This window comes from Pleurodeles waltl, chromosome 1_2 (assembly GCF_031143425.1).
Source record: "Pleurodeles waltl isolate 20211129_DDA chromosome 1_2, aPleWal1.hap1.20221129, whole genome shotgun sequence".
Taxonomy (NCBI): domain Eukaryota; kingdom Metazoa; phylum Chordata; class Amphibia; order Caudata; family Salamandridae; genus Pleurodeles; species Pleurodeles waltl.
In genome coordinates this window covers 980,348,291-980,371,239 of record NC_090437.1, presented here as the reverse complement: position 1 = coordinate 980,371,239, position 22,949 = coordinate 980,348,291, and the positions used below count along the sequence as shown (strand labels likewise).

Below are 22,949 nucleotides of genomic sequence, written 5' to 3'. Positions count from 1 at the left end.
CCATGTGGGATGCAGTTCCCTCGTGCTCCCGTGCCACTGCTCCTCCGCCTGATGATGCTAATGCACACAAGAACAGGGAGAACTCGAAAAGGTGGGGGGACACAGAAGAAAGACATGTTGAGTGCATGGATTACCGCTACCGTTGGCGGACAAGCCAGACACATAAGCCCCCTGCACTACGGCGCGCTCTTGGGCACCACTGTTCAATTACTGGGAAATGGCCTACAAGCCTATGGACGACATCTGCACACACAGATGACACAGGGGCATGAATAGCTGTACTTGGCAGTCTACAGAGGTGGGCTGGGGTGCCACATGGCCTGCCTTATGGAGGGGGCCTTGCCTACGGAACTCGCCCTGCCCTAGGGAAACCCACATCCCACCTCCCCCACCCAGACACCTCCACTGCGTGCAAAGTCAGCAGAATGAAAGTGTACTCACCCCCTTGTGTCTGCTGTGATGCCCTCAAGCGACCATTCAACTCCGGGTAGGCCACCGCCAGGATCCTGAACATCAGGGGGGTCATGGTGCGACGGGCACCCCTCCCACGTTGGGAGGCCATCCCCAACTGAGCCTCCACCGTCTTCTTGCTCCAGCGGCGAATGTCCTCCCATCTTTTCCGGCAGTGGGTGCTCCGTCTGTGGTAGACCCCCAGGGTCCAGACGTCCTTGGCGATGGCACGCCATATATCTTTCTTCTGGTGGGCGCTGACCTACATGAAATGTACAGGGGAAGAAGAGAAATCATTACCAACTGCACTGTCAAAGTGATTGGCCCCCATCCCTACCCTTGCCATGTGGCACATGCATACACCGTCTTTCATGCACGCAGCACTCTGCCCCCTTCCTTCTTACATCCAGCCCTCTCCACACAGGCATAGCCCATACAACATGCTGCCTGTGTACTTACCTGTTTGTCTGGAGGACCGTAGAGTAGCGTGTACTGGGGGAGGACCCCATCCACGAGCTTCTCCAACTCCTCCGATGTGAAGGCAGGGTCCCTTTCACCAGACGCACAAGCCATTGTCTCTTCCAGACCGAGGTCACAGCAGCACTTGCAGTGTAGGTCCTCTCCTGTCGAAGATCAGGTATCGAGTGATTGAACAGATAGAAAATGGAGGTCACGTCCGCGGCGGTGCATACCATCACCGCCGGTGTACATCGTCATTGGCTCCTGGGACCCATAGGGTCCAATGTTAACCAATGCAGCATTGCGCCGCGGTCTCCGACCGTGACGGTGTACAACGCCAGCGCAGTTACCTCACATCCCATTGTCCCACTTTAGAGGTCAGGCAGCCGCCATTTCAGGGGCCCACATGGCCTCATTTTCAACTGCGTCACACATACCTAGGCCTAGTTTCAACACACATACAGGCCACCTTTTTTGTATGATTGGTGTTCTGTGTAAACTGTGGGTACGTACCTCTGAGTTGTTTGACTCTGTGCTTGCTGTTGTCCTTCATAGGCATCGTCCGCTGGGACATGTGAGGAGATGGCGGCATCCTCCGGTGTACCGACCGTTGGTGGACCTGTCGACAATGGAGGAGCGACATTTGATAATCACCTACAGGTTTGACCGTGCCACAATCCAGGAACTGTGTACCCAGTTGGAGCCAGACCTGATGTCAGCAATCCGCCATCCCACAGGAATCCCCCCTCAAGTGCAGGTGCTGTCAGTGCTCCATTTCCTTGCAAGTGGGTCTTTTCAAACAACTGTGGCCATTGCATCAGGGATGTCCCAGCCTATGTTTTCCAACGTATTGTCCAGAGTGTTGTCTGCCCTTCTGAAACACATGCGGAGCTACATCGTGTTCCCTCAGGTGGAGGATTTGCCTACAGTGAAAGGCGATTTCTATGCCCTGGGGCATATCCCCAACATCATAGGTGCCATTGATGGGACCCATGTGGCTTTGGTCCCCCCCACAGGAGTGAACAGGTGTACAGAAACTGGAAGAGTTATCATTCTATGAATGTACAGATGGTATGTTTGGCAGACCAGTACATCTCCCATGTGAATGCCATGTTCCCTGGCTCTGTGCATGACGCCTACATCCTGCGGAATAGCAGCATCCCTTATGTGATGGGTCAACTCCAGAGGCACTGTGTGTGGCTATTAGGTGGGCACCTGGAAGCAAGTCAGTGGGAATGGTTGTCTGGGGATATCCCTCCAGGTTAGTGTGTGTCTAACAGTTGTCCCTCGCCATTTGCAGGTGACTCTGGTTACCCCAAACTGTCATGGCTACGGACCCCAGTGAGGAATCCCAGGACAAGGGCAGAGGAACGCTACAATGAGGCCTATGGGCGAACTAGGAGGGTGATCGAGCGGACCTTCGGGCTCCTGAAGGCCAGGTTCAGGTGCCTCCGTATGACAGGTGGATCCCTAGTCTACTCACCAAAGAAGGTGTGCCAGATCATCGTGGCCTGCTGTATGCTTCACAACTTGGCTTTGCAACGACAGGTGCCTTTTCTGCAGGAGGATGGTCCAGATGGTGGTGTTGTGGCAGCTGTGGAGCCTGTGGACAGTGATGAGGATGAAGCAGAGGAAGAAGACATGCAGAACAGGGACTCAGTGATCCAGCAATATTTCCAGTGAAACACAGGTAAGAATACAATCCTGCCTACTACATGTACTTTTACACTACTACCTCTCTCCTGTCTGTCGTTTTCACCCAGTGTATGGTCACTGAGTTGTCACTTTCCCTTACGGTTTCACAGATGTGGGTCCCACTGTGTGACATCTGCTTAAATTCATCATGGACTAGAGCTGTGTGACATAGGTATGTTGACAATACTATTTCAAAAACATTTTATCACTGTAATTGCAAATACACTATTTCGAAATCACAGACAGACTCCAGATCATTTTGTGCTTTAGGTGTGTTTATTTAAATGTAAAATATTGGAGGGGAAAGTTAAATGGTGAGGGGTGATGGCAGAGGAGTGTCCATGGCAGAGTCCAGTCTATTAGTCTCACAGGTGCATTGCCCATATGGCCATAGGAAGTGGAGCTGGGGCAGTTTAATTATGGACAGGGTGACAAAGTGGGACAGTAGAATGACAATCAGGATGGTCTCATTTCTTGGCGGGGGTCTTGGCATCATTCTCTGTCTTATTCCTGGATCTCAGGGACCGTTTGCGGGGTGGTTCTCCGTCTGCAGGGGGTGGGGTGCTGGTGTGGTGGTCCTGTGGCGGGGCGTCCTGTCCAATAGCGCCGGTGGAGGTGGTGGGCAGTTCATCGCCAATGCTAGTGTCAGGGGCCCCTTGTAGTGCCACAGTGTCCCTTCTGGTGTTGAGTAGTTCCTTCAGCACCCCTACAATGGTGCCCAGGGTGGAGCTGATGGTTCTGAGTTCCTCCCTGAAGCCCATATAGTGTTCCCCCTGCATGCGCTGGGTCTCCTGAAACTTGGCCAGTACTGTTGCCATCGTCTCCTGGGAGTGGTGGTATGCTCCCATGATGGAGGAGAGGGCCTCGTGGAGAGTGGGTTCCCTCGGCCTATCCGCCCCCTGTCGCACGGCAGCCCTCCTAGTTCCCCTGTGTTCCTGGGCCTCCGTCCCCTGGACCGTGTGCCCACTGCCACTGTCCCCAGGTCCCTGTTGTTGTTGGGGTGGTGGGTTATCCTGGGTTCCCTGTAGTGGTGGACACACAACTGATTGACCTGTCCTGGGGACGGAGGTATGGGCCCGCTGGGTGGGTGCTGTGCTGGTATTTCCAGAGGGGGGAGGCTCTGTAGTGGCCTGTGCCTGTGTGAGGGGTACCGACTGTCCAGAGGTCCTCGATGGTCCGGACTGGTCATCTAGATCCAGTTGGACAGAGATGCTGTCATCACTGTGGGCCTCTTCTGTGGGTGGAGTGGACATGTCTGGACCCTCCTGTCTGGTGATGTTGGTTGGTGGTCCTGCAGGGGTGGAAAGGCATGATTATTGCATCTGTGTGTGCCATGGTGTGCAATGGGTGGGTCACCCTGTACCCCAGTGCTTCCATTCTTGTGTGGGACCTTCTGTGATAATGGTTTAGGGGGGTGTCTGGGTATGTGCAGTGGGCATGCTTTGGTGATGGGTGTCCATGCTTTGTTGTTGCATGCAGGGCTTGGTGTTGGGATGGGTGGTTTGTGATATTGGGACATTTGTGAGGAGTTGGAGTGATGGGGGTGAGGGCGAGGGTGGGGGTATGTGATAGCATGCAGGTAGGGTGGGGGATGTAATAGTAAAGGTTTGACTTACCAGAGACCATTCCTCCAGCTACTCCTGTGAGGCCCTCAGGATGCACAATCGCCAAGACCTGCTCCTCCCATGTTGTTAGTTGTGGGGGAGGAGGTGGGGGTCCGCCGCCAGTCCGCTGAACGCCAGGTGGTGTCTTGAAACCACAGAACGCACCTCCCCCCGTAGGTCGTTCCACCTTTTCCTGATGTCCTCCCGATTTCTTGGGTGTTGTCCCACTGCGTTGACCCTGTCCACTATTCTTCACCCTAGCTCCATCTTCCTAGCTATGGAGGTGTGCTGCACCTGTGATCCGAATAGCTGTGGCTCTACCCGGACGATTTCCTCCACCATGACCCTGAGCTCCTCCTCCGAGAACCTGGGGTGTCTTTGCCGTGCCATGGGGTGGTGTAGGTGATGTGTGGGGTGGAGTGTGTGGTGATAAGTGTGGTGATATGTAGTGGTGTGTTGTGTGAGGTGCCTGGAAGTTGTGTGGGTGATGGTGTTATGTGCCTGTGGATGCAGTGGCTCTTGCTGGTGCTGTCTCTCTCTGGCCTTCTTTCAGAATTTTGGGTCGTAGGGGTTTGTGGGTGAAGTGGGTGTGTGTTTTATATTGTAATGGGTGTATGGGTGTGGTGTGTGTATGTGTCTCAGGTGTGTGTATTTCGAATTGTCCAATGTGGTGGTGTTTTGTAAATGTGTGTGTATTTTGAGCGCGGCGGGATGTACCGCCAATGGAATACCGCGGTTGAAAGACCGCCGCGTGGATTCGTGTGTCGTGATAGTGTGGGCGTATTTCTGTTGGCGTGACGGTGGAGGTTTTGTTTTCGCCAGTTTATCACTGACCTTTGGTGTGGCAGACTTGTGTGGGTGTCTGACTTTTGGCGGATTCCGAGATGTGGGTCATAATAGCTGTGGTGGAATTCCGCGGCCGCGGCGGTGTGTTGGTGGTCTTCTGCACGGCGGTAAGCGGCTTTTACCGCCAATGTTGTAATGACCGCCTTAATGTTTTTATAATTGTTTTTTCGTGTTGTTAAATATCTTATTGCGGACACTAAGTGCCTAATTACAACCTTGCCGGATCGGATACTCTGTCACAAATGTGATGGACATCCCACCCGCCATTTTACAAGTTCCATAGGATATAATGGAACCTGTAATATGGCGGAGAGGATAGCCGTCCCATTTGTGACAGAGCATCCCATCCGCCAAGGTCGTAATCAGGCCCTAAATTCCTTTGCATTGAATTATGTTTTTGTGCATCTGTCCATAAAAGAGTGCTGAAGAGAAATGCATCTGGCCGGTTGGAAACTATTAGCCATACTGGCAGCATGAACATATCAGGGTGTGAATTTGTATAAAATACTTACATGACCAGGGGGTGGAATACTTCAGAAATCTATGGAAAAAAAACTCAATTTTTCCATTTTTGTGCCTTGCAGGGAGGACAAACTATGACAGGTTCTCATTATACCCGTGCCTTCTGATCATATGAGGGCTCATATTACATCTGGAATTGGATTCTGGCAAGGCTCTAATTTTTCCACCTGTTTGCAAATCTGAATACAGGGGCTCGAAACATGCAGTCATGACGGTCCAGGGTTGATATGCCGGAGTCTGTGGCTGGAAACGTACTGCCCTGAAGGGCAGGAGAAAATCTTTTTCTAGGTTGGGAAAAAGGAGGTGTAGGAATAGGGAATTTACAATTGCTCAGCAGATCTTTTCATGATCAAACATGCATGTGTACATTTGTTGATGCAAAAATGTAATTTACAATAATGTATTAGAAGTATGGTTTTCAGGCCTACTTCTGCAAATTATTGTGAATTCTTTAAGGTTGAAAATCTGCACAGATGCAAGGACATAGCTACAGCTCTTGTGACTCTCTTTAAAAATACCCCTCTTAATTTATTTTTGTGTCGCCCATAAGGGATCTGCACTGATTCTCCATCATATTTTTTGCACTTATGATTTCTGACATGCTGAATGTTTATCTGAATTTATTATTTCTGCCAACTGTACAGAATTCTGAGCAATTTCAGTACGAGTCCCTCGCTCCTAAAACTGGGCTGATTTTTATAAGATAAACCATGCTTTTCTAGATGTGTAATTAATCAGTTGCCATTTTCTCTATCATCACCTTACTGATGACAAGAAGATCAGCCATAGGGTAAAAAGCGAAAATTGTTAGGAGCTGTGGGTTTCAAATCGGATTTCCTGATAGAAAGTCTGGTGGTGGATTTTTTCTAAATTATAGAAACTTCCCGTCTTCAAAACAGAAATTACTGGTGGGAATAAATAATGAACAGAGTACTTGGAGGAGCCAACATGGAGCACAATCATACTGAGCATTAATGCTTTTTAGATTGCTCAAAATAGATTTAACCTCATTTTTAAATTCTCAGGCTATCAGGCGATGTGTAGCTGGGGCTGCATCAGCCAATGTTATTTTTAAGGTTTAAATCTTTTTTAATAAGGTCACAAGATGAAATAGGGACTTGGGGCCAGATGTAGCAAGCAGATTTGCCCATTCTGTGTCTATGGAAAAATGTGTTCGTACATATGGCCCTTGGTCCTATACCCTATATATTCCTCTTGGAGGAGAACCACAGGGACAATGGTTGAACAATCCCACCCCAACTGCAAAATATCATAGATCTAAAGTAGTACAGATCAGGATCCCATTAGTCTGAGATTTTTGTAGATATATTAGCCACTACAGCACTGATTGAGTCTACCTGAAAGAACACAAAACAATTATCTCCAAATCTACTTAAACCTAACAAGTAAGCCACATGAGGCTTGCGCTCACCTCACAGCCAATTTGTGTGAGGACATGTTTTCTGGATAGTGTCTCTGAATTGATATCTTGGGAAAAGAGGAGCAGTACATCACCAGGTATCACATGTACTCTTTAATAGTAGCTTGTTTGACCTACGCCTCCAATTAGCATTCTGTAGAGAGACCAATACAGTACCCATGCTACAGAGTTCTTTTCTCCACCTAACTTTGGCAGTCTGGTAATGTTAACTACCACCTGTGGGTTCATCTCTGCCTCAAAGTTCAACAGGTCCCCATGAACTGTGCAAACTTCATCCTGCAAGGACTCCGCTGGAATCTATGCAGAAACCCCCCAACACCTTCATCCGATGTCCCATGTAGAAGCTATACAGATGCCCAACCACTGGTTAAACACCCTAACACTGTCTATTGCTGTATTTGTTTTTAATCCTCCAGGCTCTCCACAGCATAAGTCGCCTCTCTCAGCTTGGTTTCCATCTCTTTCAGTTTGCTTCTCATCACTCCGTGCATCCTTTCAACACCTAACGCTCTGTGATTCCTTCGAGTTTGTCCTCCACAGTTCCATAGCTCTTTCACTGCTGTTTGAGTTGACTGCCATTTCCACATGCACTGTATTAATAGTGCAGAACTGTCAGCTCTCTTGGTGTATGCTCCAGCTCAACAGAGGCATCCAATATATCCTCTCTCCTTTATCCCAAGAAGCAGGTCAGGGGCAACACTCATCATACAGCTGTACATATACTCCATTTATTGCTTCCGGCATTTGTGGGAATATATCAGCCTAGAACAAATCTGCTTGGCTGCATCGAAGGCTGACTGAACAGTGACTCCATTCACCAGCACCTGCCGCCAACACCTCAGTTTTTTACTCCATCAACAGTTTTCCTCAGTGTAAAGAAATGGCTCCCTGTTGCAGTTACCCCCCACTTTTTGCCTGATACTGACTTGACTGAGAAGTGTGCTGGGACCCTGCTAACCAGGCCCCAGCACCAGTGTTCTTTCACCTAAAATGTACCATTGTCTCCACAATTGGTACAACCCTGGCACCCAGGTAAGTCCCTTGTAACTGGTACCCCTGGTACTAAGGGCCCTGATGCCAGGGAAGGTCTCTAAGGGCTGCAGCATGTCTTATGCCACCCTAGGGACCCCTCACTCAGCACAGACACACTGCTTGCCAGCTTGTGTGTGCTGGTGGGGAGAAAATGACTAAGTCGACATGGCACTCCCCTCAGGGTGCCATGCCAACCTCACACTGCCTGTGGCATAGGTAAGTCACCCCTCTAGCAGGCCTTACAGCCCTAAGGCAGGGTGCACTATACCACAGGTGAGGGCATAGGTGCATGAGCACTATGCCCCTACAGTGTCTAAGCAAAACCTTAGACATTGTAAGTGCAGGGTAGCCATAAGAGAATATGGTCTGGGAGTCTGTCAAAAACGAACTCCACAGCTCCATAATGGCTACACTGAATAATGGAAAGTTTGGTACCAAACTTCTCAGAATAATAAACCCACACTGATGCCAGTGTTGGATTTATTAAAAAATGCACACAGAAGGCATCTTAGAGATGCCCCCTGTATTTTACCCAATTGTTCAGTGCAGGACTGACTGGTCTGTGCCAGCCTGCTGCTGAGAGATGAGTTTCTGACCCCATGCGGTGAGAGCCTTTGTGCTCTCTGAGGACAGAAACAAAGCCTGCTCTGGGTGGAGGTGCTTCACACCTCCCCCCTGCAGGAACTGTAACACCTAGCAGTGAGCTTCAAAGGCTCAAGCTTCGTGTTACAATGCCCCAGGGCACTCCAGCTAGTGGAGATGCCCGCCCCCTGGACCCAGCCCCCACTTTTGGCGGCAAGTCCAGGAGAGATAATGAGAAAAACAAGGAGGAGTCACTGGCCAGTTAGGACAGCCCCTAAGGTGTCCTGAGCGGAGGTGACTCTGACTTTTAGAAATCCTCCATCTTGTAGAAGGAGGATTCCCCCACTAGGAATAGGGATGTGCCCCCCTCCCCTCAGGGAGGAGGCACAAAGAGGGTGTACCCACCCTCAAGGACAGTAGCCATTGGCTACTGCCCTCCCAGACCTAAACACACCCCTAAATTCTGTATTTAGGGGCTCCCCAGAACCTAGGAACTCAGATTCCTGAAACTACAAGAAGAGGACTGCTGAGCTGAAAGACCCCTGCAGAAGAAGAAAAGAAGACACCAACTGCTTTGGCCCCAGACCTACCGGCCTGTCTCCTGCCCCTCCAGCGATGCTTTCCCCAAGACCAGCGACCTCTGAATCCTCAGAGGACTGCCCTGCTTCAAGAAAGACAAGAAACTCCCGAGGACAGCGGACCTGCTCCAAAAAGACTGCAACTTTGTTACAGAGGAGCAGATTTAAAGACCCCTGCAATCCCCGCAAGAAGCATGAGACTTGCAACACTGCACCCGGCGACCCAGACTCGACTGGTGGAGAACCAACACCTCAGGGAGGACCCTCCGGCGACTCCAAGACTGTGAGTAACCAAAGTTGTCCCCCCTGAGCCCCCACAGCAACGCCTGCAGAGGGAATCCCCAGGCTCCCCCTGACCGCGACTGCCTGACTCTGAAATCTCGACGGCTGGAAAAGACCCTGCACCCGCAGCCCCCAGCACCTGAAGGAATGGAACTTCAGTGCAGGAGTGACCCCCAGGAGGCCCTCTCCCTTGCCCAGGTGGTGGCTACCCCGAGGAGCCCCCCCCTTGCCTGCCTGCACCGCTGAAGAGACCCCTTGGTCTCCCATTGAAACCTATTACAAACCCGACGCTTGTTTGCACACTGCACCCGGCCGCCCCCGCGCTGCTGAGGGTGTACTTTCTGTGTGGACTTGTGTCCCCCCCGGTGCCCTACAAAACCCCCCTGGTCTGCCCTCCGAAGACGCGGGTACTTACCTGCTGGCAGACCGAAACCGGGGCACCCCCTTCTCTCCATTGAAGCCTATGTGTTTTGGGCACCTCTTTGACCTCTGCACCTGACCGGCCCTGAGCTGCTGGTGTGGTAACTTTGGGGTTGCTCTGAACCCCCAACGGTGAGCTACCTTGGACCCAAAACTGAAACTTGTAAGTGACTCACTTACCTGCTAAAACTAACAATAACTTACCTCCCCCAGGAACTGTGAAAATTGCACTGTGTCCACTTTTAAAACAGCTTATTGTGTTTTATGTAAAAAGTATATATGCTACTGTGATTATTCAAAGTTCCTAAAGTACTTACCTGCAATACCTTTCAAATTAGATATTACATGTAGAATTTGAACCAGTGGTTCTTAAAATAAACTAAGAAAATATATTTTTCTATAACAAAACCTATTGGCTGGATTTGTCTCTGAGTGTGTGTTCCTCATTTATTGCCTGTGTGTATGTACAACAAATGCTTAACACTACTCCTTTGATAAGCCTACTGCTCGACCACACTACCACAAAATAGAGCATTAGTATTATCTCTTTTTGCCACTATCATACCTCTAAGGGGAACCCTTGGACTCTGTGCATACTATTCCTTACTTTGAAATAGTGCATACATAGCCAACTTCCTACATTGGTGGATCAGCGGTGGGGTACAAGACTTTGCATTTGCTGGACTACTCAGCCAATACCTGATCACACGACAAATTCCAAAAATTGTCATTAGAAATAGATTTTTGCAATTTGAGCTATTTTTCTAAATTCTTAAAAGACCTGCTAGGCCCTTGTGTTAGTTCCTGTTTAGCATTTCTCTTAGAGTTTAAAAGTTTGTGAAAGTTTGAATTAGAACCTAGAACTAGTTTTAGATTCTTAAAAAGTATTCCAACTTTTAGAAGCATAATGTCTAGTACAGATGTGAATGTGATGGAACTCGACATCACCCCTTACCTCCATCTTAAGATGAGGGAGCTAAGGTCACTCTGTAAAATAAAGAAAATTACAATGGGCCCCAGACCTTCCAAACTACAGCTCCAAGAGCTTTTGGCAGAGTTTGAAAAGGCCAACCCCTCTGAGGATGGCAACACAGAGGATGAAGATAGTGACTTGGAGGGAAATTCCCCCCCTCCAGTCCTACTTAGGGAGAACAGGGCTGCCCAAGCCCTGACTCCAAATATAATAGTCAGAGATGCTGTTTCCCTCACAGGAGAGACCAACATCTCTGAAATCACTGAGGATAACTCCAGTGAAGAGGACATCCAGTTAGCCAGGATGGCCAAAAGATTGGCTTTGGAAAGACAGATCCTAGCCATAGAAAGGGAAAGACAAGAGATGGGCCTAGGACCCATCAATGGTGGCAGCAACATAAATAGGGTCAGAGATTATCCTGACATGTTGAAAATCCCTAAAGGGATTGTAACTAAATATGAAGATGGTGATGACATCACCAAATGGTTCACAGCTTTTGAGAGGGCTTGTGCAACCAGAAAAGTAAACAGATCTCACTGGGGTGCTCTCCTTTGGGAAATGTTCACTGGAAAGTGTAGGGATAGACTCCTCACACTCTCTGGAAAAGATGCAGAATCTTATGACCTCATGAAGGGTACCCTGATTGAGGGCTTTGGATTCTCCACTGAGGAGTATAGAATTAGATTCAGGGGGGCTCAAAAATCCTCGAGCCAGACCTGGGTTGATTTTGTTGACTACTCAGTGAAAACACTGGATGGTTGGGTAACTGGAAATGAAGTGCATGACTATGTTGGGCTTTATAATTTGTTTATGAAAGAACACATTTTAAGTAACTGCTTCAATGAAAAGTTGCATCAGTATCTGGTAGACCTAGGTCCAATTTCTCCCCAAGAATTGGGAAAGAAGGCAGACCACTGGGTCAAGACTAGGGTAACCAAAGCTTCCACTGGGGGTGACCAAAAGAAAGGGGTTACAAAGCCTCCCCAGGAGAAAGTGGGTGACACTAGAAATAAAGAAAAAGAGTCCTCTGTAGGCCCCCAAAAACCAGACCAGGAGGGTGGGCCCCGAGACACAACCCAAAACAAAGGTGGGTACCAGGGTAAGAACTGGGATGCCACTAAGGCATGCTGCCATAACTGTAGACAGACAGGGCACCACACCAAGGACACTTCTTGTCCCAAAAACAAACCCCCTAGCAAAATCCCAGGGGTGACCAGTGTAGCCATTGGGGATGACTCCTCAGATGAGGAGGTCTTCATAGCCTTCAACTGGAAAAAGGGCCCAACAGGTGAGTTGGAGATTCCAGAGGGAAGTAGACACTTCCACCACCTACTGGTGAATGGAATCCCAGCCACTGCCCTGAGAGACACTTGTGCCAGTCACACTATTGTGCATGACAGGCTGGTGTTCTCAAACCAGTACATCCCAGGTGAGATGGCCAGAGTAAGAGTTAGCCCAGACAGGGTCACTGATAGGCCTGTGGCTTTTGTGCCCATAGAAGTGGGTGGGACTTTTAGCTGGAGAAGGGTGGTAGTCAGTACAGACCTCCCCCTTGATTGTCTCCTTGGAAATTACTACCCAGAGGTTAGTCAGAGCCCAAGAGAGGAACTGGTCCAGTGCCAGTCCTCTCCCAAGGACTCTGGAGGTGCTACCCCTGCAGTAACTGCAAGTAGGCCTCAGAAGAAAAAGAAAAGAAAACAGTGTAGGAAGGATGGACAACCTTTAGCCAAGGTTCCAGCAAGCCAAGGAGATTCTGCTCCAGTAGGGGAGAACTCCAAAAGTGGCTCTGATAAAGTCCAACCTGACCCACAAGAAGTCCTGGCTAGTCAGGCAACTGTTAAGCCTGAGCGGGTGGCTCCTCAGCTAACAGAAGAAAGAGTGGAAGAAGGGTGTTTACTACAAGATGTAGTAACCCCCCACTATAATACAGCAGACAGGCACCCTGAACCCAAAGAAGCCTGTAACTTAGCCCCTTCCCTTGTAGGTGAAGAGCTAAAGGTGTGGTTCTGGGCACTGACAGCTGTCAGTGGCCTCTGCTGGGTGTTAGCCTTTATGGCTGCACTATCCTTGGCATGGTGATCTGACCCCATGCCAAATAGCAAGTTAGGCCCCCTGACATTGTTGGTCATGGTGGGGTTACTCCAGCTCTGGGTAACCTCTTTGGGTAAGCTAGGGGTGACCCTGGCTAAGATAAGATTAGCAGAGGTGGATACCTCTAACCCCAAAATAGAGAGAATGGGTGGAGACATTAAAGATACAGACAAGAGGCAATTCAGACTAGGTCCTATCACTGTGGAAGTGGGTCAGTTCCCCAGAGGGAATGGCCTCAACAGGAGGATGTAAGGCAGAGTAGGCCCTGCAACAAACCAGCCTATTTCCTCTACTCTTCCTCGCCTGACAGACTAGGCAGACTCTCCCAGCTTTGGCGGAGTCTCCTGGCCTGTGGGCTGGGGGGGGCTTGTGTAAAGAAATGGCTCCCTGTTGCAGTTACCCCCCACTTTTTGCCCGATACTGATGCTGACTTGACTGAGAAGTGTGCTGGGACCCTGCTAACCAGGCCCCAGCACCAGTGTTCTTTCACCTAAAATGTACCATTGTCTCCACAATTGGCACAACCCTGGCACCCAGGTAAGTCCCTTGTAACTGGTACCCCTGGTACTAAGGGCCCTGATGCCAGGGAAGGTCACTAAGGGCTGCAGCATGTCTTATGCCACCCTAGGGACCCCTCACTCAGCACAGACACACTGCTTGCCAGCTTGTGTGTGCTGGTGGGCAGAAAATGACTAAGTCGACATGGCACTCCCTCAGGGTGCCATGCCAACCTCACACTGCCTGTGGCATAGGTAAGTCACCCCTCTAGCAGGCATTACAGCCCTAAGGCAGGGTGCACTATACCACAGGTGAGGGCATAGGTGCATGAGCACTATGCCCCTATAGTGTCTAAGCAAATCCTTAGCAACCTAAGCAAAACCTTAGACAAGTGCAGGGTAGCCATAAGAGAATATGGTCTGGGAGTCTGTCAAAAACGAACTCCACAGCTCCATAATGGCTACACTGAATACTGGAAAGTTTGGTACCAAACTTCTCAGAATAATAAACCCACACTGATGCCAGTGTTGGATTTATTAAAAAATGCACACAGAAGGCATCTTAGAGATGCCCCCTGTATTTTACCCAATTGTTCAGTGCAGGACTGACTGGTCTGTGCCAGCCTGCTGCTGAGAGACGAGTTTCTGACCCAATGCGGTGAGAGCCTTTGTGCTCTCTGAGGACAGAAACAAAGCCTGCTCTGGGTGGAGGTGCTTCACACCTCCCCCCTGCAGGAACTGTAACACCTAGCAGTGAGCTTCAAATGCTCAAGCTTCGTGTTACAATGCCCCAGGGCACTCCAGCTAGTGGAGATGCCCGCCCCCTGGACCCAGCCCCCACTTTTGGTGGCAAGTCCAGGAGAGATAATGAGAAAAACAAGGAGGAGTCACTGGCCAGTCAGGACAGCCCCTAAGGTGTCCTGAGCTGAGGTGACTCTGACTTTTAGAAATCCTCCATCTTGTAGAAGGAGGATTCCCCCAATAGGAATAGGGATGTGCCCCTCTCCCCTCAGGGAGGAGGCACAAAGAGGGTGTACCCACCCTCAAGGACAGTAGCCATTGGCTACTGCCCTCCCAGACCTAAACACACCCCTAAATTCTGGTATTTAGGGGCTCCCCAGAACCTAGGAACTCAGATTCCTGAAACTACAAGAAGAAGAGGACTGCTGAGCTGAAAGACCCCTGCAGAACAAGAAAAGAAGACACCAACTGCTTTGGCCCCAGACCTACTGGCCTGTCTCCTGCCTTCTAAAGAAACCTGCTCCAGCGACGCTTTCCCCAGTACCAGCGACCTCTGAATCCTCAGAGGACTGCCCTGCTTCAAGAAAGACAAGAAACTCCCGAGGACAGCGGACCTGCTCCAAAAAGACTGCAACTTTGTTACAGAGGAGCAGATTTAAAGACCCCTGCAATCCCCGCAAGAAGCGTGAGACTTGCAACACTGCACCCGGCGACCCCGACTCGACTGGTGGAGAACCAACACCTCAGGGAGGACCCTCCGGCGACTCCAAGACTGTGAGTAACCAAAGTTGTCCCCCCTGACCCCACACAGCGACGCCTGCATAGGGAATCCCCAGGCTCCCCCTGACTGCGACTGCCTGACTCTGAAATCCCAACGGCTGGAAAAGACCCTGCACCCGCAGCCCCCACCACCTGAAGGAACGGAACTTCAGTGCAGGAGTGACCCCCAGGAGGCCCTCTCCCTTGCCCAGGTGGTGGCAACCCCGAGGAGCCCCCCCCCTTGCCTGCCTGCACCGCTGAAGAGACCCCTTGGTCTCCCATTGAAACCTATTACAAACCCGACGCTTGTTTGCACACTGCACACGGCCGCCCCCGCGCTGCTGAGGGTGTACTTTCTGTGTGGACTTGTGTCCCCCCCGGTGCCTTACAAAACCCCCCCTGGTCTGCCCTCCGAAGACGCGGGTACTTACCTGCTGGCAGACCGAAACCGGGGCACCCCCTTCTCTCCATTGAAGCCTGTGTGTTTTGGGCACCACTTTGACCTCTGCACCTGACCGGCCCCGAGCTGCTGGTGTGGTAACTTTGGGGTTGCTCTGAACCCCCAACGGTGAGCTACCTTGGACCCAAAACTGAAACTTGTAAGTGACTCACTTACCTGCTAAAACTAACAATAACTTACCTCCCCCAGGAACTGTGAAAATTGCACTGTGTCCACTTTTAAAACAGCTTATTGTGTTTTATGTAAAAAGTATATATGCTACTGTGATTATTCAAAGTTCCTAAAGTACTTACCTGCAATACCTTTCAAATGAGATATTACATGTAGAATTTGAACCAGTGGTTCTTAAAATAAACTAAGAAAAGATATTTTTCTATAACAAAACCTATTGGCTGGATTTGTCTCTGAGTGTGTGTTCCTCATTTATTGCCTGTGTGTATGTACAACAAATGCTTAACACTACTCCTTTGATAAGCCTACTGCTCGACCACACTACCACAAAATAGAGCATTAGTATTATCTCTTTTTGCCACTATCATACCTCTAAGGGGAACCCTTGGACTCTGTGCATACTATTCCTTACTTTGAAATAGTGCATAAAGAGCCAACTTCCTACACTCAGTTCCATCGTTTGCGGAGGGAGATGCATTCACTGTCATGCTCGCTGAGGCCTGTAGCTGTGGGGAGGGGAGGTATCAGGAGCTTAGGCATCTCCCCTTTAACTTTCCCGGTATCTTTAGTATTGGCCATCCCAGAAGGTCGCTCAAAGCTAGAAGACTGGGGCTTGGTGAGTTGTTTGATAATTGCTTTTTCCGAGAACTTTTGCTGGAAAGGGGAGCCAGACACCAGAGTGTCACACAGTTCTTGGGAGGTGGTGATTTAGTTCCTGGTAGCTGTGGGATTGGAGAACTCCTTCATGATGCTGAAGAGCTCCTTGCTGTTCTTTGTGCTGGTGGGCTGTGCATTATGCCTAAAGTATTTTTTTATTTTGTTTAAAGGCCTTTGATGCGGCCACCATCATCATTTTCTAGGAAAGAGCCACGTGCACCTACAAAATGAAGTGGACACTTTTTCTTTCTTATTAGTTAATGATCAAAGTTGGATTGATAACTAAAAATAAAATAAAACATACAATTGTGTTTTTTTAAATGAGTGGGGTACAGAAGCAATAGCGATCTGAAATATCAAGAGGAATGATGGGGTAAACACGGAAGCAATACTGAGGAGAGCAGGGGGCTGCTAAGGCAGCATGGAAGGCATAAGAAAGGTGTGGAGGGTGGCAATAGCAACATGGGGGAGGGCAGGAGAAACAGGGAAGCAACACTGGGATCGGGGAAAGCAACACAATGTGGAGGGAAGGACCAATAGGGAGAGAGGAGGAGGGCACAGGTGGGGAAAGCAACATGGAAGGTGCAGGGAGGAAATGCTCCATGGGAGGGACAAACACAAGATTGACAACCTGGGACACAAATATGAAGTAGGCAAATTAGAGTGACAGGAAAGCCAACAAATGGGTGGGGTCTCCAAGCCCTCTATGTTCTTGGTAAACCACAATATGCCTCACCACAAGAAGGCTTGACATAATTAAATGAGCGTGTTGAGACGTTTTATATTGTTTAATACTCAACATATTAACACCTTTTCACTGTGTTATTCAGGCAGAAACTAAAACTGTGCTTTGCCAAAAAAAAAAAAAAAAAAAAATTGTGTCTAAATGTTCTTTCATTCCCAACAGCTCAACCTGTTTATATTAATGCATGCTTTTGGGAGCCAATGTTTTCAAGAACCAGATGGAAAAGATTTCTATCATTGAGCACTTTACATATTTGATTATTCTTTATTTGTATTCATATTCATTGAAAGTGTGGTCTAACACATTGTGTTTACCTATTTATTCATTAAGGAGTTTGTTCAGCTTTATACCATGCATTCAATCACTTCAGATGGCAGTGTTATAAACTACTGTCTCTGCCATGACACGACGTGGTGGGGTTAGAGAAGAACTACGTCCAATACTCTTCAAACACAGTCCATGATGCGTTTGACTCACTTGCAGGAGAGCCAGAAATATTCTTCAGTCTCTATCTGAAGGGTAAATAGTTTAGGTTAGCTATTGGGTTTGGATTCTGAGCATATGATATCTCTGATGCCCTACAAGACATATTTAACACACATAGACATAGATGTAAATGCACTGACACAATTAATAGATAAAAATGCCTGCTGCATACTGTCTAGACATTGAACTACTGACTTTTGATCAAAGAGTGTCTTTCTACACCTGAAAGCACATGCACATTAGTCCTCTAAAGGATCACCCCAGCCACTGGATACTATTTTAGAAATGTATCCCTGGGTGCCTAATACACTTACCCAACTAATCAATCAGTTAAGTATGCAACAAAATGCTCCAGATGCCACTCTTTCCAAGTTCTTGTGTAATATGTGGTTACAGTTTTAACTTTGTTTACGAAAGGAGGTGCTTCACACTGCCAATAAGCTGACACCTGTTAAGTATCTACTGAAATCGTAACCTGTATTCAGACCTATATGTTTGTAGTATCCCTTATCTGAAGACATGCAGAGCAATACATTTTCAGTCCACATCCCCTTTTGGCAAGTTGCTAAATTATAAGCATTTTTACTATTCTAGACACAAACCAAGAAACCCCAGTTTTAGCAGGTTCTCTTGGTAAGTCAAGCTAGAGGAGGAATGTCATTTAAACAGTAACCTCTGATTCAAACTACATGTATATATATTCACTTAATAAACACAGTTATGATAAGAATTAAAATGAAAACACTATAGAATTTCACAAGTTGTGGTTACGACCACAATCCATAATTTGTACAACAGCCATGCACAACATATTTGCACACCAAATGCAATGCTCATTACCTCACCCTTGAGGTCACAGATGGAATTATTTTCTACCCTGATTATCTGTGCTGATTAGGGAATTCCTTGGTCCTGCTCCAGTGTTTGGTTTCTATTCTGCTGCATTCCAGCAGACGTTTTTGCCACTGTTTTCCTCTTCTTCAGCAGTGGGATCTTTCCAAGCATACTTGCCTGCTATTCGTACGTATCTCACCAGCTGGAACAGTGGCTAAGAGAAAGGAATCACCCCTTCCACTGGTCCGGCTCTCAAAGTTTCATAGACCACTGCCACCTCCAGCTCTTGACAAGTTATAGCCTGTAATTCTAAGTGTTTTTTTCTGTTTAAATTCATATCCATAACTTAACTGTGCTTTTAATATTTTGTTAGTGTTTAATTATCTAGAGTACTTTTATTGGATGTGTAAGTGTTATAACAGCTAACCATAACTTCACTTTCATTTTCAGGCTTTTTTAATCTTAATCCACATTCAGGAACTGGGAGCAGCACCTGCGTGCACAGCTTTAGGTCTTTGGTTGTGCGCAGCAGGGCTGGCGGCAGAGCCGGGCCATGCACCCAACCCGCAGCAGGCTGCTGAACCACACCACACTACACATTGCCTTTGGCTATGGACAGGATAGTTTGGCTTCAGGGCCTGGCTTTTTGTTAGGGCCCGCACCCAACCTGCCTCAGGGCCTCAACAAACAGGAGCCAGAAAACCACATGTGCATCTGCCAGCAAACCTTACTTCGCATGGACTTTGAGCACCAAGAGGAGTCGGTCCCCTTTTTTTACATGGGGGTTTGCAGAACCAGGTTTGGGTTTTGAACTTACATGGGCACTTATTGGTATTCCCACAGGGATTCACTACTGGATCTGCAGATCCTGTTCGATGTCCAACAAAGACCCAGAAGCCTTTGTGGACTTGCTGACCCTCATCCAGGTAAAACAGGTTCCAGCAATGGTACAACTAGTACAAGAGCCTGTGTAAGGAGCCTGTAGACCCCTAGGCAGGATCTCTGGAAACTGAAACTGCGCTGAGGTCCATGAACCCTGCAAGCCTTTGTGAACTTGCAGATCCTGAACTAGGCACTATGAACCTGAAAGAGGGTTCTGAAGTGGTACAAGAGCCCTTGCCAGTAGCCTGTGGACCCCCAGGCAGGGTCTCTGGAAACTAAAGCTGTGCTGAGGTCCATGAACCCTGCAAGCCTTTGTGAACTTGCAGATCCTGAACTAGGCACTATGAACCTGAAAGAGGGTTCTGAAGTGGTACAAGAGCCCTTGCCAGTAGCCTGTGGACCCCCAGGCAGGGTCTCTGGAAACTAAAGCTGTGCTGAGGTCCATGAACCCTGCAAGCCTTTGTGAACTTGCAGATCCTGAACTAGGCACTATGAACCTGAAAGAGGGTTCTGAAGTGGTACAAGAGCCCTTGCCAGTAGCCTGTGGACCCCCAGGCAGGATCTCTGGAACCCAAAGCTGCGTTCTGTGAACTACTCAGCAAAATGTACTTTTTTAAGTTTAATCAAAAGGGTACCTTTCGGGGTCCTACCTACTGAGCCTGGGGTCAGGAGATATTACCCTTCCCCCATGATGACTCCCCCACTTCCCCCAAGGATCGAGGGCAGAGTCCTGCATCTTAGAATGGGGGCAGCAACAGACTTCCCTGCTGTGGGCAGCCAGTAAGAACCTGACGCGGCTTTCGGTTTGAAGACCCAAAATGGATTTAGCAGGAAGAAGCGGGACAAAGCTCCCTTTTCTAATTGCCTGTGTATTTTGTGCGGACCATCCACAGACTTACAGTCCAGATATTTCTAACTTTTTAACCGTTTTAAGCCCACCCTGAAACATTTTTTAACACTTATTTCATGAATACTACTGAACAGATTTATAACAAACAAGCAAAGGATCTTCTTTCTGTAAAGTTCTATTTTCATTCCAGGTTTGATGTAATTCTATTCAGCCACTATTTTTGTACAGGACAGCGTAAAATCCAATGGGAGTTCAAATGGAATTGATCTACATAAAGATTACCATGCTGAACCCAAATCGGCAGAACCTCTCTTCAGAAAATTGTGTATAGGTTGGTACAATGCCACATTAGGAATACCAAATATGCATCTTCAATGGAAACTCTGAATGGTGCCACGGTCTTTTGGCGGCCGTCGCCGCGGTGGTAAGCGGCATTTACCGCAAATCTTAAAATGAGGGCCTTAATCTCTTCAGCCCTATAAACAGTGCAAGTGACCTTATGTAATGTAAGTGGTGCTCATTAAAATCACTCAGCCTTCTGGCTGAGTTAGCGCTATATTTAAAAAAAAAAAAAACACTGAGGTAATACAACGCCTTAACATAAGGAACGACAAAAAGAAATGCATTTACTGGCTGATTTGTACAAAGTGAAATAGAAAAACTCATCCGTGAGCAAACTGGCTAATTTTAGGCAAATATTTTATTTCACCAAAACTTTTTTTTCTTTATTATTGCATTTGAAAGCACTTTTAATTATTTGGCCTCAGAATACCAGTTGTACAAGAATATAATTAAATTAAGGACTTCTCACTATGTGCCCTGTAAATGGCAAAGTTTCTACATGTTAAAGAAATCCCTTTTTAAAAAATGTTTTGAAAAGACTGTATCTTACTCTACGGAATGTTTCTTGTATAATTTACATACCAAATATTTTAGAAGACAGCTCCTGGGCATTAAGATCCGAGCCCGATCCTTCGCTCGGCTCTCCCTGATAATCTGTGGCTCGCCCACCCCTAATGGCTGTGAGGGACGAGCCAAGGGGTACGGTAAACACTGCCTCGCTCGCGATCGCTCGGTGCAAACAACACTATTTAAATGCTGTAATTGGTATGACCAAAATAGCTTAACGAAACAACCTTTTTAAGTTACACAATATCACAGTTTAAAATCAAATGTTTCTCTTTCAAAGAGAGCGCACACGAGTCCAGGAGGATCCGAAAGGATTCCACCTATTTAGTTCAGATCCATGCTCAATTTGTAAATAAAAACGTGTAGGTGACCGGCTAAAGACAGAACACCCAAAGCCCTCCTCTTAAATACACGGCTGCTGCAATTAAATGCGGGACCACGAATACTAAGGCGGCGTAATCCTGAAGCCATCTCGGGCCTCTTCAATCCATTTAAAGCCCCTCCGTGCCCATTCAACTCACTCTAGCAGCTTTCTGTTTCCTCCCTTTGCAACGCTTTTTCGTTTTTCCCTTCCTCCTCTTTCCTGTGTGTCTATTGCTCGCAGCAGATGCTTGAGGCAGAATAAACCCCGGTCCTCAAAAATAGGTGCCGGTGCTCAGCACCGGAAACAACAAGCACAAATTAAGCACTTCAGATCCTACTCAGGGTCCTTGTTTATGCGCGTACTGTTTACTCTTGCTTGACCCTAAAAACGTGCTACATGTGGGCCAAGCTGCATTCTAGCCATGAAACAGAGACATTCTTAACTCACGGGCTTCTTGAGCTCTGGAGGAGGAGTGGGCGGCTGCCCTTGGCTCTCTGCTGCTTCGGACGCCATTTCAAAGGCAGACTGCTCACAGCGCTGGGCTATCGTGCGACTGCGAAGGCTGCAACTTCTGTTTGTGCTGGACGTGAACTGAGACTCGCTTTTGCTTCAAGTAAAATAGCCCTGGATTGGCTGATGAAATATTTAATGAAAGACAGTAACACCCACTTTTATAATAAAAAAAAAAAAGCTAATCAAAACTTTCTGCATCGTGCAGCTTTACAACTGCTGATTGTAGCCTACCCTGGGATTTGAGCCCTATGATAAGCAAATACGGTTAACCCCTTAAATACCAAAAGGTTTCAACACCGCCTATGAGCTGCATTCTATAGGAGCTATGATTGTTTTGCCAGCTTCATGCATTCAACAAGCTTTGGCAAAGCCAATACAGTCTTAGCAAGCGTCAGTTTTTTTTTTCTTTTTTTTTTGCAAAAATGAAATAAACATCTAAACCATAAGAATACCATAATAAAATTTTAAATTAAAGAGGAGATTGCCCCATGAGCCCTGGCTAGGGTGACCACCTGGCACTGAGGCAAATTCTGGACAGGACTGTAAAAAATTCAGGACAAAGGGTCAAAATTCAGGACAAAAATTCAGGACAAAGGGTCAAAATTCAGGACAAAATTTCAAGAACAAACGTCCGTTTTACAGACACACGCAAGAGAGGCCATGCCTCACTATGTTGTCAGTGCATTTATTTACTCTTTTTTAACATAGCACTATTTATTCACTGTGGACCTTTTGTGATTGCCTCCTGGTGTGCTGCATTCAGGTGTCACATTACGTCCTTGTTCAGTAGTAAATGAATGCCCTTCACAGCAAGGCCATCACCCCTACCCAAATCTACCCGATCTTTCCTGAAGAGAAAGTAAGAGCAAAATTTTGATTATGTTTCTGAACATTTCAAAACCCCTGGCAAACAGTTTGGGAAACATTAAGGTAATTAACCTTATGCTAGTTTAAACAAATTGAACAAAAACATCTGGCTTACCCCAACCGCCCATGGACTTTCAACCTAATTTTTTTTAAAGAGGCAGGGCAGATGGTCTGGGTGACAGTCTCACACCTAATGACAGGATGTGATGCACCCATAACTTGTCTGTAGTCTCACTGCA

At 47.7% G+C, this 22,949-nt stretch overlaps 1 protein-coding gene across 1 annotated transcript in view; it reads right to left on the bottom strand.

The window, feature by feature from the left end:
• The window catches only part of OCIAD2 (OCIA domain containing 2), a 75,062-nt gene extending 53,123 nt beyond the window's left edge, over window positions 1–21,939 (bottom strand). Inside the window, exon 1 of the mRNA XM_069201494.1 lies at window positions 21,778–21,939. Coding sequence (XP_069057595.1) covers window positions 21,778–21,843 — 66 coding nt within the window. The 5' untranslated portion in view covers window positions 21,844–21,939. The remainder of the gene's footprint in view (window positions 1–21,777) is intronic.
• Between the last annotated feature and the right edge of the window lie 1,010 nt (window positions 21,940–22,949).